The 23,774-nt window shown below is 44.8% G+C and overlaps 1 protein-coding gene across 3 annotated transcripts in view; it reads right to left on the bottom strand.

Moving 5' to 3' along the window:
• LOC120997970 (probable cation-transporting ATPase 13A5) overlaps positions 1-23,774 on the bottom strand; it is a 284,487-nt gene that overhangs the window by 205,105 nt on the left and 55,608 nt on the right. For all 3 annotated transcript variants that reach the window (XM_040428355.1, XM_040428356.1, XM_040428357.1), the window contains exons 8-9: positions 15,446-15,518; positions 2,781-2,912 (exon numbers count right to left, since the gene is read on the bottom strand). In XM_040428355.1, the coding sequence (XP_040284289.1) occupies positions 2,781-2,912; positions 15,446-15,518 (205 nt within the window). The remainder of the gene's footprint in view (positions 1-2,780; positions 2,913-15,445; positions 15,519-23,774) is intronic.

The following is a 23,774-nucleotide window of genomic DNA, read 5'->3' as shown; positions in this document are numbered from 1 at the left end:
GTAAAGAAAAACGAGTGGCCATCATTACTTTAAGAAATGAAGGTCAGTCAGCCGAAAAATTGGGAAAACTTTGAAAGTAAGGGCTATTTGACCATGAAGGAGAGTGATGGGGTGCTGCGCCAGATGACCTGGCCTCCACAGTCACCGTACCTGAACCCAATCGAGATGGTTTGGGGTGAGCTGGACCGCAGAGTGAAGGCAAAAGGGCCAACAAGTGCTAAGCATCTCTGGTAACTCCTTCAAGACTGTTGGAAGACCATTTCAGGGGACTACCTCTTGAAGCTCATCATGAGAATGCCAAGAGTGTGCAAAGCAGTAATCAAAGCAAAAGGTGGCTACTTTGAAGAACCTAGAATATGACATATTTTCAGTTTTTGCACACTTGTTTGTTATGTATATAATTCCACATGTGTTAATTCATAGTTTTGATGCCTTCATAGTCATGAAAATAAAGAAAACTCTTTGAATGAGAAGGTGTGTCCAAACTTTTGGTCTGTACTGTATATAAAGAAGGACGTATGTATGTATGTATGTTCCGCGATCACTCAAAAATGCAACCATCGATTTCAACGAAACTTGGTATACACATCCCTTGCTATCTGGAAATAATTCTTGTGGGACTCACAGCTCTCTAGCACGTACTGTTCCGGAGATATTCCCCAAAAAATGGAAATATGGCACAACACTTGACCTACATTAGCCAATAGAAGATGGCAGGTCCTTAGTCTCCACATACACATAGTTTTACACCAGGTTTCCATAACAACCCAGCCATTTTTGTTCACTGCTGCAGGTCAGCTTTAAAGGGGCAGGGCATTGTGGATGACACTGTTAAGGGAGCGGAGTCCTGTGGAGGTGACAGCTCAGGAGACAGTAGGGTGGCCATTCAGGCCAACCTCAAAAGACAGACTTAAAAATCCTGCCCACAGGTCCCGATAAGCCATGCCCCCAACCCAGTTAGGCCGTGTCCCCTCCCACTCCACAGCCAACAGGGATTGAAAAAATGAAGGTAAAACTCAACTTCTGTCAGCTGCAAAGGTGGGAGGGATGGTGACTTTCTCCCTGCAGCTCACTCTCAGACAGCACAGTGCTGTTGTCTGAGAGTGAGCTGTTCAAAATTACATCTCTGCGTGAGATATTCCCAAAAAATGCATTAACCAATAGAAGCCTGGTCACATGACCCTTATCAGCCAATAGAAGCTCACAGGCACTTAGTTTCCACAGACAGTTTTACACCAGGTTTCCATAACAACCCAGACATTTTTCTTCACTGCTGTAGGTCAGCTTTAAAGGGGCAGAGCGCTGTGGATGGCACTGTTAAGGGAACGGAGTGCTGTGGAGGTCACAGTCCAGGGGCAGGTAGGGTGGCCATTCAGGCCACCCTCAAAAGACAAACTTAAAAACCCCACCCCCAGATCCCGCTAAGCAACTCCCCCTTCCACTCCGCAGCCTACAGGGATTGAAGAAATGAAGATAAAAATCAACTTCTGTCAGCTGCAGGGGATCGAGGGAGGGTGACTTTCTCCCTGCAGCTCATGCTCAGACAGCACAATGCTGCTGTCTGAGAGTGAGCTGTTCAAAAGAACATCCCTGTGTCCATCCAGGCCCTGTGCCGGATGGAGGACAGGGAGTCTAAAAGCCGGACTGTCCGGCCTAAAACCGGACCTCTGGCCTCCCTAGGGGCAGGCTGCTATGGAAGTCACAGTTAAGGGGATGGTCCGCTATGGAAGTCAGTGTTAAGGGGCAGGGTGTTGTGGAAATCACTGTTAAGGAGATGGGGTACTGTGGAGGTCACTAATGAAGGTGCAGGCTGCTGTGGAGGTCACTGATAAGGGGGCGGGTACTGTGGAGGTCTCTGTTAAGGGGACAGTCTGCTATGGAGGTCAGTGTTAAGGGGCGGGGTGCCGTAGAGGTCACTGTTAAGGGGGATACTGTCGATATCTTTTAATTACATACACAAAAATTAAATAGATGAAATATACCCGTGCAAAGCTGGGTCCTTCTGCTAGTAAAAAGTATAAAAATTGTGATCGTAGAAGCTGATTTATGCATAGGCTAATACAAAGAAAATTCAAAGAAATACAGGATTGCTTTGCTTTTCAATTTCTGTACCTTCCTGTTTCAGAAAAAAGTGGTATACAATGTGCAAGTGGTATTTCACAGGATCCATGGTCAGTGCCCAAAAATAGACAGCCATATTTTCAAATACCAGTTGTTGTTGCAGGCATCCAGGAAAATATTATGAGAATCCAGAGGAAATTGAAGTGAAAATGATCTCAGTAGGTGCAAATTAGCAGTTCTTTTAGCATTCCTCCAGTACTCTTGCTGCTGTTTGTCAGCATATGTCTGAATATGGCACGTAACTGCTGATGCCAATCACGATCCTCAGCAGTCTACAGTTGAGGGTAATGATTAGGTGCAGTGGTAAGATACCAAACTTTGTAAACAAAGAGCAGTGGGACTACTGGAGGGGCACAGCAGAGAACGACGCTGGTGTAAGCGGTGAGTTTATATACGGTGTATATATATATATATATATATATTTTTTTTTTTTTCATTTTAATACATTGTAGGAGTTGTCCAACATTTTTAATTACCTCAGACAACCACCTGTGTTATTATCAGTTTTCTTGTCCCACATTAAACACATAGACATGACGTATATGTTAATCAGATGCCTCTAACGAATACCATACAGCAGCAAGAATAAGTGAAATGTAATACTATATTCTATTTCATGCAATATATGAAACATATAAATAAATTATATCTTACTGTACCTGTTAGCATGCCCTCATTTGTAACACATCCCCCGGTTATCAATAAAGCATCACAAGGAAGGTAAAACTTTTTCTCAGATATAATTAGCACATCTCCTGGTACCAGGTATTTAGATTCAACCTCTTTAACCACTGGAAAGAAGAACCAAAATAATACAGTGAAAAAAATAATTATTTATATATTTTATTTTATTTTTAGTTATTTTTTGCAACTTGTGGGATTTTGCCATCATAGTTTTTCTATTAATGTCCATCTCCCAGTAAATCTGTTTTAACCATTTTGCAAACAGTAGTTTGTGAGGTGAAGTTTCAACTAACATTTTGCAAACCACAGAAACCGAAAAGTGCTTCATCAAGGCAAAGTGTACTATTTATAAGAATTCTACTATTTCCGGATAAGTGAGAAAAAAGCTAATAGACACAATGTGAAAGGAGATAAGGATAATATGACAGATATTTCCTTCTCCATATCCTATTACATTCCGCTTAAGACTGGAAATATCGTATAGCAGATTGTATTTCCCAAATAATTCATAAAATCAAATACTCCCACAAATGGAATATGTACCTTTTGGTAAGATGCTGTAGAAGATATTAATGCATTGTGCATTATGGAATGAAACGGTCAATGGTATGCTTGTTTTATATTTTACTATAAGTAAGTTTTCCTTATAACAACAAGGTAGACACTTAAGATTAATATAAATTATATAGCTATATATAAAGCCATACTATTGTTATAAGGAAGATTATGGACTTGTGTATCCATTGATTCATTATTCATTGCCGCAAATAAATTATGGGTTTTTACTCTTAAAGAGGACCTTTCACTAGAATAAAAAAATCTAAACTACTGTAAGTATACAGACATGGAGAGCGGCACCCAGGGATCTCCCTGCACTTACTATTATCATTGGGCGCCGCTCCGTTCTCCCAGTATAGGCTCCGGTATCTTCATATTTTCGGTTCAACTGGGTGGAGCCTGCCGGCGTCTCCTTCTCCTGTTTTTTTTTTTCTCTCAGGCTATGAGCTGAGCGCTGCGATTGGCCAGCGCTACAGCCAGGGAGAAGGAGACCCCGGCAGGCTCCACCCAGTTGAACCGAAAATATGAAGATACCGGAGCCTATACCGGGAGAACGGAGCGGCGCCCAGGGATAATAGTAAGTGCAGGGAGATCCATGTGCGCCGCTCTCCATGTCTGTATGCTTAGTTTAGATTTTTTATTTTAGTGAAAGGTCCTCTAACTGTGGAGGTGTTATCTAAAGTTGCTCGCCAAACCTGCCTACTTTTGATGGGAAAGTTTAATTACAGATAACTGTTGGTCAAAAAAGCCATTCAGCCAACAGCTATCTAAAACGAATGACCACTTTTGGTATAAATTAAAAATGTACAGTCAGGTCCATAAATATTGGAACATCGACACAATTATAACATTTATGGCTCGATACACCACCACAATGGATTTTAAATGAAACGTACAAGATGTGCTTTAACTGCAGACTGTCAGCTTTAGGCCTCCTGCACACAACCGTTTTTTTTTGCGGTCCGCAAAAACAGATTCCGTTTTTCCGTGATCCGTGACCGTTTTTTCGTCCGTGGGTCTTCCTTGATTTTTGGAGGATCCACGGACATGAAAAAAAAAGTCGTTTTGATGTCCGCCTGGCCGTGCGGAGCCAAACGGATCCGTCCTGACTTACAATGCAAGTCAATGGGAACGGATCCATTTGACGTTGACACAATATGGTGCAATTGCAAACGGATCCGTCCCCCATTGACTTTCAATGTAAAGTCAGGAGTTAACCACCTCAGCCCCCAGTGCTTAAACACCCTGAAAGACCAGGCCACTTTTTACACTTCTGACCTACACTACTTTCACCGTTTATTGCTCGGTCATGCAACTTACCACCCAAATGAATTTTACCTCCTTTTCTTCTCACTAATAGAGCTTTCATTTGGTGGTATTTGATTGCTGCTGACATTTTTACTTTTTTTGTTATTAATCGAAATTTAACGATTTTTTTGCAAAAAAATGACATTTTTCACTTTCAGTTGTAAAATTTTGCAAAAAAAACGAGATCCATATATAAATTTTGCTCTAAATTTATTTTTCTACATGTCTTTGATAAAAAAAAAATGTTTGGGTAAAAAAAAATGGTTTGGGTAAAAGTTATAGCGTTTACAAACTATGGTACAAAAATGTGAATTTCCGCTTTTTGAAGCAGCTCTGACTTTCTGAGCACCTGTCATGTTTCCTGAGGTTCTACAATGCCCAGACAGTACAAACACCCCACAAATGACCCCATTTCGGAAAGTACACACCCTAAGGTATTCGCTGATGGGCATAGTGAGTTCATAGAACTTTTTATTTTTTGTCACAAGTTAGCGGAAAATTATGATTTTTTTTTTTTTTCTTACAAAGTCTCATATTCCACTAACTTGTGACAAAAAATAAAAAGTTATATGAACTCACTATGCCCATCACGAAATACCTTGGGGTCTCTTCTTTCCAAAATGGGGTCACTTGTGGGGTAGTTATACTGCCCTGGCATTCTAGGGGCCCAAATGTGTGGTAAGGAGTTTGAAATCAAATTCTGTAAAAACTGACCAGTGAAATCCGAAAGGTGCTCTTTGGAATATGGGCCCCTTTGCCCACCTAGGCTGCAAAAAAGTGTCACACATCTGGTATCTCTGTATTCAGGAGAAGTTGAGGAATGTGTTTTGTGGTGTCATTTTACATATACCCATGCTGGGTGAGAGAAATATCTTGGCAAAAGACAACTTTTCCCATTTTTTTATACAAAGTTGGCATTTGACCAAGATATTTATCTCACCCAGCATGGGTATATGTAAAATGACACCCCAAAACACATTCCCCAACTTCTCCTGAATACGGAGATACCATATGTGTGACACTTTTTTGCAGCCTAGGTGGGCAAAGGTGCCCAAATTCCTTTTAGGAGGGCATTTTTAGACATTTGGATACCAGACTTCTTCTCACGCTTTGGGGCCCCTAAAATGCCAGGGCAGTATAAATACCCCACATGTGACCCCATTTTGGAAAAAAGACACCCCAAGGTATTCAATGAGAGGCATGGCGAGTTCATAGAAAAAAAAAAATTTTGGCACAAGTTAGCGGAAATTGATTTTTTTGATTTTGTTCTCACAAAGTCTCCCTTTCCGCTAACTTGGGACAAAAATTTCAATCTTTCATGGACTCAATATGCCCCTCAGCGAATACCTTGGGGTGTCTTCTTTCCAAAATGGTGTTATTTGTGGGGTGTTTGTACTGCCCTGGCATTTGAGGGTCTCCGCAATCATTACATGTATGCCCAGCATTAGGAGTTTCTGCTATTCTCCTTATATTGAGCATACAGGTAATGAGATTTTTTTTTTCCGTTCAGCCTCTGGGCTGAAAGAAAAAAATGAACGGCACAGATTTCTTCATTCGCATCGATCAATGTGGATGAAAAAATCTCTGCCAAAAAAGAAAAAGGAGGGGAAAGGCGTCTGCCAGGACATAGGAGCTCCGCCCAACATCCATACCCACTTAGCTCGTATGCCCTGGCAAACCAGATTTCTCCATTCACATCAATCGATGTGGATGAATAAATCATTGCCGCGATTTTTTTTTTTATATATACAAAGTGTTTGCCAAAGTATATGAACACCGCCACCTCCTCAGCTCATATGCCTCGGCAAACGTATCTTTTACTGCAGAGGAGAAATCTCGTCTTGCAGCGCCGCATACACCGACTTGCGTGTAATCTGACAGCAGCGCAATGCTTCTGTCCGAATGCACATCAGTGCTGCAGCTAGTCGATCGGTTGGTCCACCTGGAAGGTAAAAAAAACAAAACAAAAAAGAAAAAATCAGGCCGCAACGCAATAACTTTATTAACTTTAGAACAGAACATATTAACTTTTTTTAACTTTTTTAACTTTTTTACTTACCGGTAATTTTTTTTTTGTTTAGTTTTTTTTACCTTTATAGAACAAACCTCTCCTTCCCCATGGGACAATGTGCAAAGCGCAAATCGCCCAAAGATGTGGCAAAGTACGTTATGCACTTTATCCCAGGTGAAAGGAGAGGTTTGCAGCAGCTGTGAGTAAAAGGGCCCTAATAGCCCTGTGTGCCTGTCCTGTGAGATGCAATCCCTATGCTAGGTGTACCTGTGTATGGTACTTCCGGAAACACTCACCAAAGCATAGGGCAGGGTGGTCAGGACAGTCAGGACAGAAATAGCGGGTGTCACGCCTTATTCCACTCCTGCTACAGACACGACATCTTTTTCGGGGTGACGGTTGGGTTGAGGTACCAGGAACGACACTCGGGAAATGTCGCTCGTGTAGACGGCTAACTACACTGGTGGATGGGGCCACGGAACCTCCTGGATAAAGGAGGTTCTCGATGATCTCTTCCTGGAATTTGAGGAAGGATCCTGTTCTCCCAGCCTTACTGTAGAGAACAAAACTATTATACAGCGCCAATTGAATTAAATATACAGACACCTTCTTATACCAGCGTCTGGTTCTGCGGGAAACTAAATACGGAGACAACATCTGGTCATTGAAGTCCACCCCTCCCATGAGCAAATTATAGTCGTGGACTGAGAGGGGCTTTTGAATGACACGGGTTGCTCGCTCAATTTGGATTGTCGTGTCTGCGTGAATGGAGGAGAGCATGTAAACGTCACGCTTGTCTCTCCATTTCACCGCGAGCAGTTCTTCGTTACACAAGGCAGCCCTCTCCCCCCTTGCAAGACGGGTGGTTACAAGCCGTTGGGGGAAGCTTACGCGACTAGTTCGCACGGTGCCACAGGCGCAAATCCGTTCTAGAAACAAATGCCTAAAGAGGGCCACACTTGTGTAAAAATTGTCCACATAAAGATGGTACCCCTTGCCGAATAAGGGTGACACCAAGTCCCAGACTGTCTTCCCACTGCTCCCCAGGTAGTCAGGGCAACCGACCAGCTCCACGGTCTGATCTTTTCCCTCATAGATCCGAAATTTGTGGGTATAGCCTGTGGCCCTTTCACAGAGCTTATACAATTTGACCCCATACCGGGCACGCTTGCTTGGGATGTATTGTTTGAAGCCAAGGCGCCCGGTAAAATGTATTAGGGACTCGTCTACGCAGATGTTTTGCTCGGGGGTATACAAATCTGCAAATTTCTGGTTGAAATGGTCTATGAGGGGCCGAATTTTGTGGAGCCGGTCAAAAGCTGGGTGGCCTCTGGGACGGGAGGTGGTGTTGTCGCTAAAATGCAGGAAACGGAGGATGGCCACAAATCGTGCCCTGGACATAGCAGCAGAGAACATGGGCATGTGATGAATCGGGTTCGTGGACCAATATGACCGCAATTCATGCTTTTTTGTCAGGCCCATGTTGAGGAGAAGGCCCAAAAAAATTTTACATTCGGAAACTTGGACTGGTTTCCACCGGAAAGGCTGGGCATAAAAGCTTCCCGGGTTGGCGGATATAAATTGTGTGGCATACCGGTTTGTCTTTGCCACGACTAAGTCCAAGAGCTCCGCAGTCAAGAACAGCTCAAAAAATCCCAGGGCCGAACCGATTTGAGCCGTCTCAACCCGAACTCCAGACTGGGCGGTGAAAGGGGGAACTACAGGTGCGGCTGAAGTTGGTGACTGCCAATCAGGGTTTGCCAGCACCTCAGGGATTCTAGGGGCTCTACGGGCCTGTCTGTGCGGTGGCTGCGACGGGGTAACTACTGCACGTGCCACCGTACCAGCTTCAACTGCCCTTCTGGTGCTCGCCACGTCACCATGTTGTACGGCAGTGCTGGTACTAGGTCCAGGGAGGGCTGCGCTGCTGGTGTATGCCTCACCACATGATCCGGCAGCGACAGCCCCACTCTGCTGCTCTTGAAGCGGATCCTGCATAACCTGTGGTCTAGCGACACGGGGCCGGGTACGCCTGGTGCTGCCAGGGACCTCAACCTCCTCGTCCGAACTTTGGGTCAGAGAGCCACTGCTTTCTACAGGTTCATATTCTGACCCGCTAGATTCGTCAGATGAGGGTTCCCACTCCTCATCCGACTGGGTCAGAATCCTGTAGGCCTCTTCAGAAGAATACCCCCTGTTTGACATTTTGGACTACTAAATTTAGGGGTATTCCCTGAGACTACCCAAGAAAAAAAGCAAGCCTGTCTTACAAAGGGGAGGCTAGCGAAGTACCGGAGGCCGCTGCGGTTGATAAAAAATATCAAAATGGATTTTTTTATCGCCGCAGTGCGTGTAAAATGAATGTGCAGTGAAAAATATATATATTTTTTGTCACTGCGGTGGGGCGGGCGTGGGTGAACGCACGTGTGGGCGACCGATCAGGCCTGATCGGGCAAACACTGCGTTTTGTGTGGAGGGCGAGCTAAGGTGACACTAATACTATTATAGATCTGACCGTGATCAGTTTTGATCACTTACAGATACTATAAAAGTACAAATGCTGATTAGCGATACGCTAAACAGCGAATAAGTGACTGCGGTGCGGTGGGCTGGGCGCTAACTCACGCTAAACTACCTAACCAAGGGGCCTTAACTATCCCTAAAACCTAACAGCCAATACTAGTGGGAAAAAAAAAGTGACAGTTTACACTAATCACTTTTTTTCCTTTCACTATTGATTGACAGGGGCGATCAAAGGGGTGATCAAAGGGTTAATTGGGGTGCAGGGGGGTGATCTGGGGCTAAGGTGTAGTGTTTGGTGTACTCACAGTTCAGTCTGCTCCTCTGCTGGATCCAACCGACGAAAAGGACCAGCAGAGGAGCAGACAAGCCATATAACAGATCATATTTACTAATATGATCTGTTATATGACTTGTGATTGGATTTTTTGAAAATCGCCAGCCTGCCAGCCAATGATCGTTGCTGGCAGGCTGGTGACGAACTTCTTTTTTAACTTTTGCCGGCCCGCGATGCACATGCGCGGGCCGGCTTGGAGCGAAATCTCGCGTCTCGCGAGATGACGCGTATATGCGTGATTGTGCGCAGCGCTGCCACCTCCGGAACGCGAATCTGCGTTAGGCGGTCCGGAGGTGGTTAATATACCATAGGATCGGAGTTTTCTCCAATCCGATGGTATATTTTAACTTGAAGCGTCCCCATCACCATGGGAACGCCTCTATGTTAGAATATACCATCGGATTTGAGTTACATTGTGAAACTCATATCCGACAGTATATTTTAACACAGAGGCGTTCCCATGGTGATGGGGACGCTTCAAGTTAAAATATACTACAAACTGTGTACATGACTGCCCCCTGCTGCCTGGCAGCCCCTGATCTCTTACAGGGGGCTGTGAGTAGCACAATTAACCCCTCAGGTGCCACACCTGAAGGGGTTAATTGTGCGTATCATAGCCCCCTGTAAGAGATCAGGGGCTGCCAGGCAGCAGGGGGCAGACCCCCCTCCCTCCCCAGTTTGAATATCATTGGTGGCGAGTGTGCGGCCCCACCCCCCGCCTTCTCCTTCTATTGTATTATCATTGGTGGCCAGTGTGCGGCCTCCCCTCCCCCCCCCCCCCGATCATTGGTGGCAGCGGAGAGTTCCGATCGGAGTCCCAGTTTAATCGCTATGGTTACCGATTGGGGCTCCAATCGGTAACCATGGCAACCAGGACACTACTGCAGGCCTGGTTGCCATGGTTACTTAGCAATATTACAATATTAGAAGCATCATACTTACCTGCTGCGCTGTCTGTGTTCGGCCAGGAGCTCCTCCTACTGGTAAGTGACAGGTCTGTGCGGCGCATTGCTTAATGATCTGTCACTTACCAGTAGGAGGAGCTCCCGGCCGGTCACAGACAGCACAGCAGGTAAGTATGATGCTTCTAATATTGTAATATTGCTAAGTAACCATGGCAACCAGGCCTGCAGTAGCGTCCTGGTTGCCATGGTTACCGATCGAAGCCCCAGCGATTAAACTTGGACTCCGATCGGAACTCTCCGCTGCCACCAATGATGGGGGGGGGGAGGGGAGGCCGCACACTGGCCACCAATGATATTAATACAATAGAGGGGTGGCCAGGGGGGGCCGCACACTGGCCACCAATGATATTACAATAGAGGGAGGGAAGGGGGGCCGGGGGGGCCGCACACTGGCCACCAATGAAAATAATACAATAGAGGGAGGGAGGGGGGGCCGCACACTGTGCCACCAATAAAAATAATACAATAGAGGGAGGGGGGGCCGGGGGGGGGCCGGGGGGGCCGCACTGGCCACCAATAAAATTAAAACTGGGGAGGGAGGGGGGTCTGCCTCCTCCTGCCTGGCAGCCCCTGATCTTCTCTTATAGGGGGCTATGATATGCACAATTAACCCCTCATGTGCAGCACCTGAGGGGTTAATTGTGCGGATCACAGCCCCCTGTAAGAGATCGGGTGCTGCCAGGCAGCAGGGGGCAGTCATGTACACAGTTCATAGTATATTCTAACACTATGGGAACGCCTCTGTGTTAGAATATACTGTCGGTTCTGAGTTTTCACGAAGTAAAAACTCAGCTCTGAAAAAGCTTTTATGCAGACGGATCTTTGAATCCGTCTGTATGAAAGTAACCTACGGCCACGGATCACGGACGTGGATGCCAATCTTGTGTGCATCCGTGTTCTTTCACGGATCCATTGACTTGAATGGGTCCGTGAACCGTTGTCCGTCAAAAAAATAGGACAGGTCATATTTGATGACGGACAGGAAACACGGATCACGGATGCGGCTGCAAAACGGTGCATTTTCAGATTTTTCCACGGACCCATTGAGAGTCAATGGGTCCGCGAAAAAAAAACGGAAAACGGCACAACGGCCACTGGTGCACACAACGGTCGTGTGCAGGAGGCCTTAATTTGAGGGTATTTACATTCAAATCAGGTGAACGGTGTAGGAATTACAACAGTTTGCATATGTGCCTCCCACTTGTTAAGGAACCAAAAGTAATGGGACAATTGGCTTCTCAGCTGTTCCGTGGCCAGGTGTGTGTTATTCCCTTATTATCCCAATTACAATGAGCAGATAAAAGGTCCAGAGTTCATTTCAAGTGTGCTATTTGCATTTGGAATCTGTTGCTTTCAACTCTCAAAAAGTGATCCAAAGAGTTGTCACTATCAGTGAAGCAAGCCATTATTAGGCTGAAAAAAACAAAACAAACCCATCAGAGATATGGCAAAAACATTAGGTGTGGGCAAAACAACAGTTTGGAACATTCTTAAAAAAAAGGAACGCACCACTGAGCTCAGCAACACCAAAAGAAAAGAACTGTGGTGGATGACCGAAGAATTATTTCCCTGGTGAAGAAAACACCCTTCACAACAGTTGGCCAGATCAAGAACACTCTCCAGGAGGTAGGTGTATGTGTGTCAAAGTCAACGATCAAGAGAAGACTTCACCAGAGTGAATACAGAGGGTTCACCACAAGATGTAAACCATTGGTGAGCCTCAAAAACAGGAAGGCCAGATTAGAGTTTGCCAAATGACATCTAAAAAAGCCTTCACAGTTCTGGAACAACATCCTATGGACAGATGAGACCAAGATCAACTTGTACCAGAGTGATGGGAAGAGAAGAGTGTGGAGATGATCTTAAGCATGCCACCTCATCAGTGAAGCATGGTGGTGGTAGTGTCATGGCGTGGGCATGTATGGCTGCCAATGGAACTGGTTCTCTTGTATTTATTGATGATGTGACTGCTGACAAAATCAGCAGGATGAATTCTGAAGTTTTTCGGGCAATATTATCTGCTCATATTCCGCCAAATGCTTTAGAACTCATTGAGCGCGCTTCACAGTTCAGATGGACAATGACCCAAAGCATACTGCAAAAGCAACCAAAGAGTTTTTTAAGGGAAAGAAGTGGAATGTTATGCAATGGCCAAGTCAATCACCTGACCTATATCCGATTGAGCATGCATTTCACTTGCTGAAGACAAAACTGAAGGGAAAATGCCCCAAGAACAAGCAGGAACTGAAGACAGTTGCAGTAGAGGCCTGGCAGAGCATCACCAGGGATGAAACCCAGCGTCTGGTTATGTCTATGCGTTCCAGACTTCAGGCTGTAAACTGTAACCAAGTATTAAAAAGTTAAAGTTTGATTCATGATTATTATTCTGTCCCATTACTTTTGGTTCCTTAACAAGTGGGAGGCACATATGCAAACTGCTGTAATTCCTACACCGTTCACCTGATTTGGATGTAAATACCCTAAAAATTAAATCCGACAGTCTGCAATTAAAGCACATCTTGTTTGCTTCATTTCAATCCATTGTGGTGGTGTATAGAGCCAAAAATGTTACAATTGTGTCGATGTCCCAATATGTTTGGACCTGACTGTATGTCTATGTATTATATAAAACGAAAAGCTACACATTCTCTAAATTAACTCATGGATCTCTCCTCGAAATGTCTGAAAAGCTGGGCAGAACTAAGGTACATTAATCATATTTGCCAGTTTGATACTGCTAGTTTGAGATGAGCAAACATACACGTGGTTTTTGTTGATCAAACAAGATAAACTGTGTCACCTTAGGCTACTTTCACACTGCCGTTTCTGGGTCCGCCTGGGAGATCCGTTTCAGGGCTCTCACAAGCGGCCCAAAACAGATCAGTTCAGCCCCAATGCATTCTGAATGGATAAGGATCATTTCAGAATGCATCAGTTTGCCTCCATTCAGACTCCATTCCGCTCTGGAGGTGGACACCAAAACGCTGCTAACTGAGCCAAATGGATCCGTCCTGACTTACAATGTAAGGCCTATTGCACACGACCGTATGGCTTTTTCAGTGTTTTGCGATCCGTTTTTCACTGATCCGCTGTTCCGTTTTTTGTTTCCGTTGTGTTTCCGTTTCTGTTCCGTTTTTCCGTTCCGTTTTTCCGTATGGCATATACAGTATACAGTAATTACATAGATAAAATTGGGCTGGGCATAACATTTTCAATAGATGGTTCAGCAAAAAACGGAACGGAAACGGAAGACATACGGATGCATTTCCGTATGTGTCCAGTTTTTTTGCGGACCCATTGACTTGAATGGAGCCACGGACTGTGATTTGCGGGCAATAATAGGACATGTTCTATGTTAAAACGGAACGGAAAAACGGAAATACGGAAACGGAATGCATACGGAGTACATTCCTTTTTTTTTGCGGACCCATTGAAATTAATGGTTCCGTATACGGACCGTATACGGAACGCAAAAAACGTCCAGTAAACGGGAAAAAAAAACGTCCGTGTGCAATAGGCCTAAGTCAATGGGGACGGATCCGTTTTTACTGACAATATGGTGCAATTGAAAACGGATCCGCCTCCCATTGACTTTCAATGTAAGTCAAAACGGATCCGTTTGCATTATCATGAAGTGTGAAAGTAGCCTTACATTTCAATTCTTTGAATCTAGGAAGCTTGGTTTTTCATACCAAACATATTTGATTTAGGCCTCATGCACACGGCCGTTGTGCAGCCGTTCTGTGCATTGGGGACCACAATTTGCGGTCCTCAATGCACGGGCATCAACCATGCGGCAGCCACGATGGATCCAGCCCTATTCAACTTGAATGGGTCTGTGATCCGTCCGCACAAAAAAAAAAAAAAAAAGTTCTATTTTTTGTGGTGCAGACTGGGCTCAAAAAGGAACCCCACGGAAGCACACTGTAGTGCTTTCGTGGGGTTCCGTGCCTCCGTTTCGCACCGTAGCTCTGAGGAGCACATGGCCGGTGCCCGCATATTGCAGACCCATTGTTTGCGGGCCGCAATACAGGGCACGGCCGGCAACGGCCATGTGCATGAGGCCTTAGCTTGTGATGTGCAGCAGAAAAGGACTACATGTGTAACGGTCACGTCCACACACACACAGGGGGAAGGATAGTGACCACTGCGCTCCACCCTCACCCCTGGCCCTGCCTACTTGCCTCACGAGTCCTGATGACAGGGGACAACTGGACGACAGTCCCTAACTTAGGATACGTGCAGGAAAGACAGACAAGACAAAATACGGAACATGAACGGACCGGGTCAGAACCAAGAGAGCTACGCAGTACAAAGGGTTAAGCAAAGAATGGTCAGGAGAAGCCGGGGTCAAATACCAGGAGAGTAGAGAAGTACAAGAGGAGTCCTAAGAGAGTAGTCAGGTGGGAGCCGAGGTCACAATACCAGGAGGGATGCGCAGTACAGGAGGAGCAGGCAAAGGATCGTCAGGGAACGGAATCAGGTGAGTATTCAGTAATCCAACAAATAGCCAGGAACCTAGAAAATTAACAGGCAACCTGTGGCTAGCAGGCTGCCTATATTTATAGTGGGGAGTGAGAATCATGTGACGTGGCCAGCGTCACATGACCAACAGACCAACCAGTTGAGCACCGAGTGATCAGCTCGGCGCTCAAGACAGACTTAGGAGCAGGGAGCCACCCAGCAGTAAAGCTGCCCTGGGAATGAGGTCAAACACAGATCCTCATTCCCAAAGCTAAGCAACAGGTCTGCGGGTAATGGGGGAACCTTCGGAACCTCGTTACAACATGTTATACTGGAGGAGATGGTCAGCTAATCTCTAGATGCTATCGCAGTTTATTGAAACAAGGATTTTTATTGACTCATATCTTATTTAACAGTTTCAAATAATTAAATGGCAAAAATAAAACAAAGTCATATGGCAAAAGAAAGAAATTCTACCTCCATTTTTTTGAAGCACAGAAACCATTACATTGTTGTGAGATTCCACCATATGACGTAGTTTAACAGATTGCTAAAAAAAAGAGAAATATTAAAACCAAAAATATTTTAAAAAACTTCAGAATTCACACTTTCTATCAAAGATTTGATCTTCTTTCCCAGTAAATATGCTTTCAAGTAAAAAAAGGGGGTCAGTCAGCACTTCCCTAAGCACCACATTATTGCAAATGCTATACTAGCAAGTTAGAGATACTTGGCAAATCGTTTTGTACAAAATTATTTGAGCCCGTCTGCCGAACGTCAAGGCTATCTCTAGTTAGACGGGTTCCTAACACTATATACCTGTTATGTGCCATGGCGGCTAACATACAATTCAGAAAGTGTAGGTTCCACTCACATGCTGGGCTCACCTGAATTTCTGTCATTTTCGGTGCCAAAATGGCCTCCATTGAATCCAGGGAAAGCATTTACCAGCATGCACGCTGGGCCCACTCCACACCACCCCCGGCGCCACATGGTCACCAAGGACTGCAATGAGAGTCCACACACTATCTCTCTCCTGGTGCCATATGGCTTCAGTGAGTGAGGGGGAGTGGGCCAAGCTATATACTAACACTAATTAAAATCAACCTGTGAGACAAACGAGCTGGTCAGGAGTGCACGACTGGGGAGGCAGCCACGCCTCCAGCAAACTGTGAAGTAAAAAAAGGGGGTCAGTCAGCACATCCCATAGCACCACATTATTGCAAATGCTATACTAGCAAGTTAGAGATACTTGGCAAATCGTTTTGTACAAAATTATTTGAGCCCGTCTGCCGAACGTCAAGGCAATCTCTAGTTAGACGGGTTCCTAACACTATATACCTGTTATGTGCCATGGCGGCTAACATACAATTCAGAAAGTGTAGGTTCCACTCACATGCTGGGCTCACCTGAATTTCTGTCATTTTCGGTGCCAAAATGGCCTCCATTGAATCCAGGGAAAGCATTTACCAGCATGCACGCTGGGCCCACTCCACACCACCCCCGGCGCCACATGGTCACCAAGGACTGCAATGAGAGTCCACACACTATCTCTCTCCTGGTGTTATATGGCTTCAGTGAGTGAGGGGGAGTGGGCCAAGCTATATACTAACAGGTATATAGTGTTAGGAACCCGTCTAACTAGAGATTGCCTTGACGTTCGGCAGACGGGCTCAAATAATTTTGTACAAAACGATTTGCCAAGTATCTCTAACTTGCTAGTATAGCATTTGCAATAATGTGGTGCTTAGGGAAGTGCTGACTGACCCCCTTTTTTTACTTCACAGTTTGCTGGAGGCGTGGCTGCCTCCCCAGTCGTGCACTCCTGACCAGCTCGTTTGTCTCACAGGTTGATTTTAATTAGTGTTAGTATATAGCTTGGCCCACTCCCCCTCACTCACTGAAGCCATATGGCACCAGGAGAGAGATAGTGTGTGGACTCTCATTGCAGTCCTTGGTGACCATGTGGCGCCGGGGGTGGTGTGGAGTGGGCCCAGCGTGCATGCTGGTAAATACTTTCCCTGGATTCAATGGAGGCCATTTTGGCACCGAAAATGACAGAAATTCAGGTGAGCCCAGCATGTGAGTGGAACCTACACTTTCTGAATTGTATGTTAGCCGCCATGGCACATAACAGGTATATAGTGTTAGGAACCCGTCTAACTAGAGATTGCCTTGACGTTCGGCAGACGGGCTCAAATAATTTAGTACAAAACGATTTGCCAAGTATCTCTAACTTGCTAGTATAGCATTTGCAATAATGTGGTGCTTAGGGAAGTGCTGACTGACCCCCTTTTTTTTACTAAATATGCTTTCACTCTGCAACAATTAACAATAAATGGCAACATATTGCGTTAAGTCCATACCCTAGTCTCCTTAACTTCTGAGTGACATACAGTGGAAATTAAAAGTCTACACACCCCTGTTAAAATGTCAGGTTTCTGTGCTGTAAACAAATGAGACAAAGATAAATCATTTCAGAACTTTTTCTACCTTTTTTTGGAGTATTCGATTGTGGTGATTAATATCTCCTTGGTGGTCCTATTTCAACTTTTCACTGTGCATTCAATTACCCCTTAATTCCACATTTTTGTTCCCTGTACTGCCTACTTTTACCTGTGCTTAAAATAGGGTTGCTAGGCATGTAAGTAAATGATTAAAGAGAACCTGTCACCTGGATTTTGGGATTAGAGCTGAGAACATGGGTTGCTAGATGGCCGCTAGCACATCCGCAATACCCAGTCCCCATAGCTCTGTGTGCTTTTATTGTGTAAAAAACCCGATTTGATACATATGCAAATTAACCTGAGATGAGTCAGAGCTTGAAAATATGACTCTTCTCTGGTCACACAAGTAAGATATGACTCTTTTATGTTAATTTGCATAAAAGGGGGGAAGTACAAAAATGCATAATACTTATTGAATTTGTCTGCAAATGAAATTAAAAAAGTGTAATTTATATGTTTAGGGTAACACAATGAACATTTAGAAATGCTCGGTGAGGGTAGCATAGTAGAGGTGACAGGTTCCCTTTAAAGCCAGGTCCTCCCCAGCAGCTGATAACAGTGCCTGGGCTGTGTGCACTTCTCCCTGTCTCTGCGCTTGGCAGACGCTCCCTCACTCAGCAGAGCTGGAGAATGCAGAGTTGGAGCAGCACAGACCAGGGAAGGGAGATCTGCCACCTGCTCAGTGTATAAATGAAAGCAACATGTGGTAAGAGGACCCCTTTGTGATACAGGAGATTAACCCATTAGGGGGAGGGCTTTGGTTACTGACACTTTTGGGGGGCTATTGTTACTGGCTAGTGCATGTGAGGAGCTGCATTGTGGGTAGTTAGGGCAGGCGGATTAGCCTCAGGGTGAGGGCAGTGGCGGCCATCTTAACTGAATAGTAAAATTGCAGTTTTATGCAGACTGGTTGCTAAGGGCTGAATCTGAATAATTATGGGGTAAGTCAGTCTAATAGTAACTGATTTTGGAATATCATGTTATTAGTAACTACATATATGAAAATTGAAATTAGGGTCTAAATGTGACAGTTATCCTTTAATGTGACCTATAAACTGTACCACTCAATTGAAAAACAAACTGAAATCTTTTAGATGGAGGGAAGCAAACAAACAAAAAAATAATAATGTTGTTGCATAAGTGTGCGCACCCTCTTATAACTGGGGATGTAGCTGTGTTCAGAATTAAGCAATCACATTCAAAATCATGTTAAATAGGAGTCAGCATACACCTGCCATCATTTAAAGTGCCTCTGATTAACCCCAAATAAAGTTCAGCTGCTCAAGTTGGTCTTTCCTGAAATTTTCTTAGTTGCATCCCACATCAAAAGCCATGGTCCACCGAGAGCTTCCAAAGCATCAGAGGGATCTCATTGTTAAGGTATCAGTCAGAAGGGTACAAAAGAATTTCCAAGGCATTAGATATACCATGGAACACAGTGAAGACAGTCATCATTAAGTGGAGAAAATATGGCACAACAGTGACATTACCAAGAACTGGACGTCCCTCCAAAATTTATGAAAAGACGAGAATAAAACTGGTCTGGGAGGCTACCAAGAGGCCTACAACAACATTAACCACTTCCCGACCGCCTAACGCACGGATGCGTCCGGAAGGTGGTTGATTCATTCCTCCTGGACGCATCCGTGCGTCATCTCGCGAGACGCGAGATTTCCTGTGAACGCGCGCACACAGGCGCGCGCGCTCACAGGAACGGAAGGTAAGCGAGTGGATCTCCAGCCTGCCAGCGGCGATCGTTCGCTGGCAGGCTGGAGATGCGATTTTTTTAACCCCTAACAGGTATATTAGACACTGTTTTGATAACAGCGTCTAATATACCTGCTACCTGGTCCTCTGGTGGTCCCCTTTGTTTGGATCGACCACCAGAGGACACAGGTAGCTCAGTAATATGTTGCACCAAGCACCACTACACTACACCCCCCCTGTCACTTATTAACCCCTTATTTACCCTTGATCACCCCTGATCACCCTATATAGACTCCCTGATCACCGCCTGTCATTGATCACCCCCCTGTCATTGATCACCCCCCTGTAAGGCTCCATTCAGAGGTCCGTATGAATTTTACGGATCCACTGATAGATGGATCGGATCCGCAAAACGCATACGGACATCTGAATGGAGCCTTACAGGGGAGTGATCACCCCATATAGACTCCCTGATCGCCCCCCTGTCATTGATCACCCCCCTGTCATTGATCACCCCCATGTAAGGCTCCATTCAGACGTCCGTATGAATTTTACGGATCCACTGATAGATGGATCGGATCCGCAAAACGCATACGGACGTCTGAATGGAGCCTTACAGGGGAGTGATCAATGACGGAGGTGATCACCCCATATAGACTCCCTGATCACCCCCCTGTCATTGATCACCCCCCTGTCATTGATCACCCCCCTGTCATTGATCACCCCCCTGTAAGGCTCCATTCAGAGGTCCGTATGAATTTTACGGATCCACTGATAGATGGATCGGATCCGCAAAACGCATACGGACATCTGAATGGAGCCTTACAGGGGAGTGATCACCCCATATAGACTCCCTGATCGCCCCCCTGTCATTGATCACCCCCCTGTCATTGATCACCCCCATGTAAGGCTCCATTCAGACGTCCGTATGAATTTTACGGATCCACTGATAGATGGATCGGATCCGCAAAACACATACGGACGTCTGAATGGAGCCTTACAGGGGAGTGATCAATGGCGGAGGTGATCACCCCATATAGACTCCCTGATCACCCCCCTGTCATTGATCACCCCCTGTCATTGATCACCCCCCTGTAAGGCTGCATTCAGATGTCCGTATGATTTTTACGGATCCACTGATACATGGATCGGATCCGCAAAACACATACGGACATCTGAATGGAGCCTTACAGGGGAGTGATCACCCCATATAGACTCCCTGATCACCCCCCTGTCATTGATCACCACCCTGTCATTGATCACCCCCCTGTAAGGCTGCATTCAGATGTCCGTATGAATTTTACGGATCCACTGATAGATGGATCGGATCCGCAAAACACATACGGACGTCTGAATGGAGCCTTACAGGGGAGTGATAAATGGCGGAGGTGATCACCCCATATAGACTCCCTGATCACCCCCCTGTCATTGATCACCCCCCTGTAAGGCTGCATTCAGATGTCCGTATGATTTTTACAGATCCACTGATACATGGATCGGATCCGCAAAACACATACGGACATCTGAATGGAGCCTTACAGGGGAGTGATCCCCCCATATAGACTCCCTGATCACCCCCCTGTCATTGATCACCCCCCTGTCATTGATCACCCCCCTGTAAGGCTGCATTCAGATGTCCGTATGAATTTTACAGATCCACTGATAGATGGATCGGATCTGCAAAACACATACGGACATCTGAATGGAGCCTTATAGGGGGGTGATCAATGACGGGGGGTGATCACCCCATATAGACTCCCTGATCACCACCCTGTCATTGATCACCCCCCTGTCATTGATCACCCCTCTGTAAGGCTCCATTCAGACATTTTTTTGGCCCAAGTTAGCGGATATTATTTTCTTTTTCTTACAAAAGTCTCATATTCCACTAACTTGTGTCAAAAAATAAAATCTCACATGAACTCACCATACCCCTCACGGAATCCAAATGCGTAAAAAATTTTACACATTTATATTCCAGACTTCTTCTCATTCTTTAGGGCCCCTAGAATGCCATGGCAGTAAAAATACCCCACATGTGACCCCATTTCGGAAAGAAGACACCCCAAGGTATTCTGTGAGGGGCATATTGAGTCCATGAAAGATTGAAATTTTTGTCCCAAGTTAGCGGAAAGGGAGACTTTGTGAGAAAAAAAAAAAAAAAAAATATTTCCACTAACTTGTGCCCAAAAAAATAAATTTCTATGAACTCGCCATGCCCCTCATTGAATACCTTGGGGTGTCTTCTTTCCAAAATGGGGTCACATGTGGGGTATTTATACTGCCCTGGCATTCTAGGGGCCCTAAAGCGTGAGAAGAAGTCTGGGATCCAAATGTCTAAAGATGCCCTCATAAACGGAATTTGGGCCCCTTTGCGCATCTAGGCTGCAAAAAAGTGTCACACATCTGGTATCGCCGTACTCAGGAGAAGTTGGGCAATGTGTTTTGGGGTGTCATTTTACATATACCCATGCTGGGTGAGATAAATATCTTGGTCAAATGCCAACTTTGTATAAAAAAATGGGAAAAGTTGTCTTTTGCCGAGATATTTCTCTCACCCAGCATGAGTATATGTAAAAAGACACCCAAAACACATTGCCCAACTTCTCCTGAATACGGCGAAACCACATGTGTGACACTTTTTTGCAGCCTAGGTGGGCAAAGGGGCCCACATTCCAAAGAGCACCTTTCGGATTTCACAGGTCATTTACCTACTTACCACACATTAGGGCCCCTAGAATGCCAGGGCAGTATAACTACCCCACAAGTGACCCCATTTTGGAAAGAAGACACCCCAAGGTATTTCGTGAGGGGCATGGCGAGTTCCTAGAATTTTTTATTTTTTGTCACAAGTTAGCGGAAAATGATGATTTTTTTTTTTTCTTACAAAGTCTCATATTCCACTAACTTGTGACAAAAAATAAAAACTTCCATGAACTCACTATGCCCATCAGCGAATACCTTGGGGTGTCTTCTTTCCAAAATGGGGTCACTTGTGGGGTAGTTATACTTCCCTGGCATTCTAGGGGCCCAAATGTGTGGTAAGTTGTTTAAAATCAAAATCTGTAAAAATTGGCCTGTGAAATCCTAAAGGTGCTCTTTGGAATATGGGCCCCTTTGCCCACCTAGGCTGCAAAAAAGTGTCACACATGTGGTATCTCCGTACTCAGGAGAAGTTGGGGAATGTGTTTTGGGGTGTCATTTTACATATACCCATGCTGGGTGAGAGAAATATCTTGGCAAAAGACAACTTTTCCCATTTTTTTATACAAAGTTGGCATTTGACCAAGATATTTATCTCACCCAGCATGGGTATATGTAAAATGACACCCCAAAACACATTCCCCAACTTCTCCTGAGTACGGAGATACCACATGTGTGACACTTTTTTGCAGCCTAGGTGGGCAAAGGGGCCCATATTCCAAAGAGCACCTTTCGGATTTCACCGGCCAATTTTTACAGATTTTCATTTCAAACAACTTACCACACATTTGGGCCCCTAGAATGCCAGGGCAGTATAACTACCCCACAAGTGACCCCATTTTGGAAAGAAGACACCCCAAGGTAGTCGCTTATGGGCATAGTGAGTTCATGGAAGTTTTTATTTTTTGTCACAAGTTAGTGGAATATGAGACTTTGTAAGAAAAAAAAAAAAATAATCATCATTTTCCACTAACTTGTGACAAAAAATAAAAAGTTCTATGAACTCACTATGCCCATCAGCGAATACCTTAGGGTGTCTACTTTCCGAAATGGGGTCACTTGTGGGGTAGTAATACTGCCCTGGCATTCTAGGGGCCCAAATGTGTGGTAAGTTGTTTGAAATCAAAATCTGTAAAAATTGGCCGGTGAAATCCGAAAGGTGCTCTTTCCAAAATGGGGTCATTTGTGGGGTTTTTGTACTGTCTGGGCATTGTAGAACCTCAGGAAACATGACAGGTGCTCAGAAAGTCAGAGCTGCTTCAAAAAGCGGAAATTCACATTTTTGTACCATAGTTTGTAAACGCTATAACTTTTACCCAAACCATTTTTTTTTTTTACCCAAACATTTTTTTTTTATCAAAGACATGTAGAACAATAAATTTAGAGAAAAATTTATATATGGATGTCGTTTTTTTTGCAAAATTTTACACCTGAAAGTGAAAAATGACATTTTTTTGCAAAAAAATCGTTAAATTTCGATTAATAACAAAAAAAGTAAAAATGTCAGCAGCAATGAAATACCACCAAATGAAAGCTCTATTAGTGAGAAGAAAGGGAGGTAAAATTCATTTGGGTGGTAAGTTGCATGACCGAGCAATAAACTGTGAAAGTAGTGTAGGTCAGAAGTGTAAAAAGTGGCCTGGTCATTAAGGGTGTTTAAGCTAAGGGGGCTGAGGTGGTTAAAGGAGCTGCAGGAATATCTGGCAAGTACTGGCTGTGTGGTACATGTGACAACAATATCCCGTATTCTTCATATGTCTGGGCTATGGGGTAGAGTAGCAAGACAAAAGCCTTTTCTTACGAAGAAAAACATCCAAGCCAGGCAACATTTTGCAAAAACACATCTGAAGTCTCCCAAAAGCATGTGGGAAAAGGTGTTATGGTCTGAT

This window comes from Bufo bufo, chromosome 4, assembly GCF_905171765.1.
Source record: "Bufo bufo chromosome 4, aBufBuf1.1, whole genome shotgun sequence".
NCBI classification, from domain to species: domain Eukaryota; kingdom Metazoa; phylum Chordata; class Amphibia; order Anura; family Bufonidae; genus Bufo; species Bufo bufo.
Note: the sequence above shows the minus strand (reverse complement) of the source record. Positions and strands in the feature narration are given on the sequence as shown.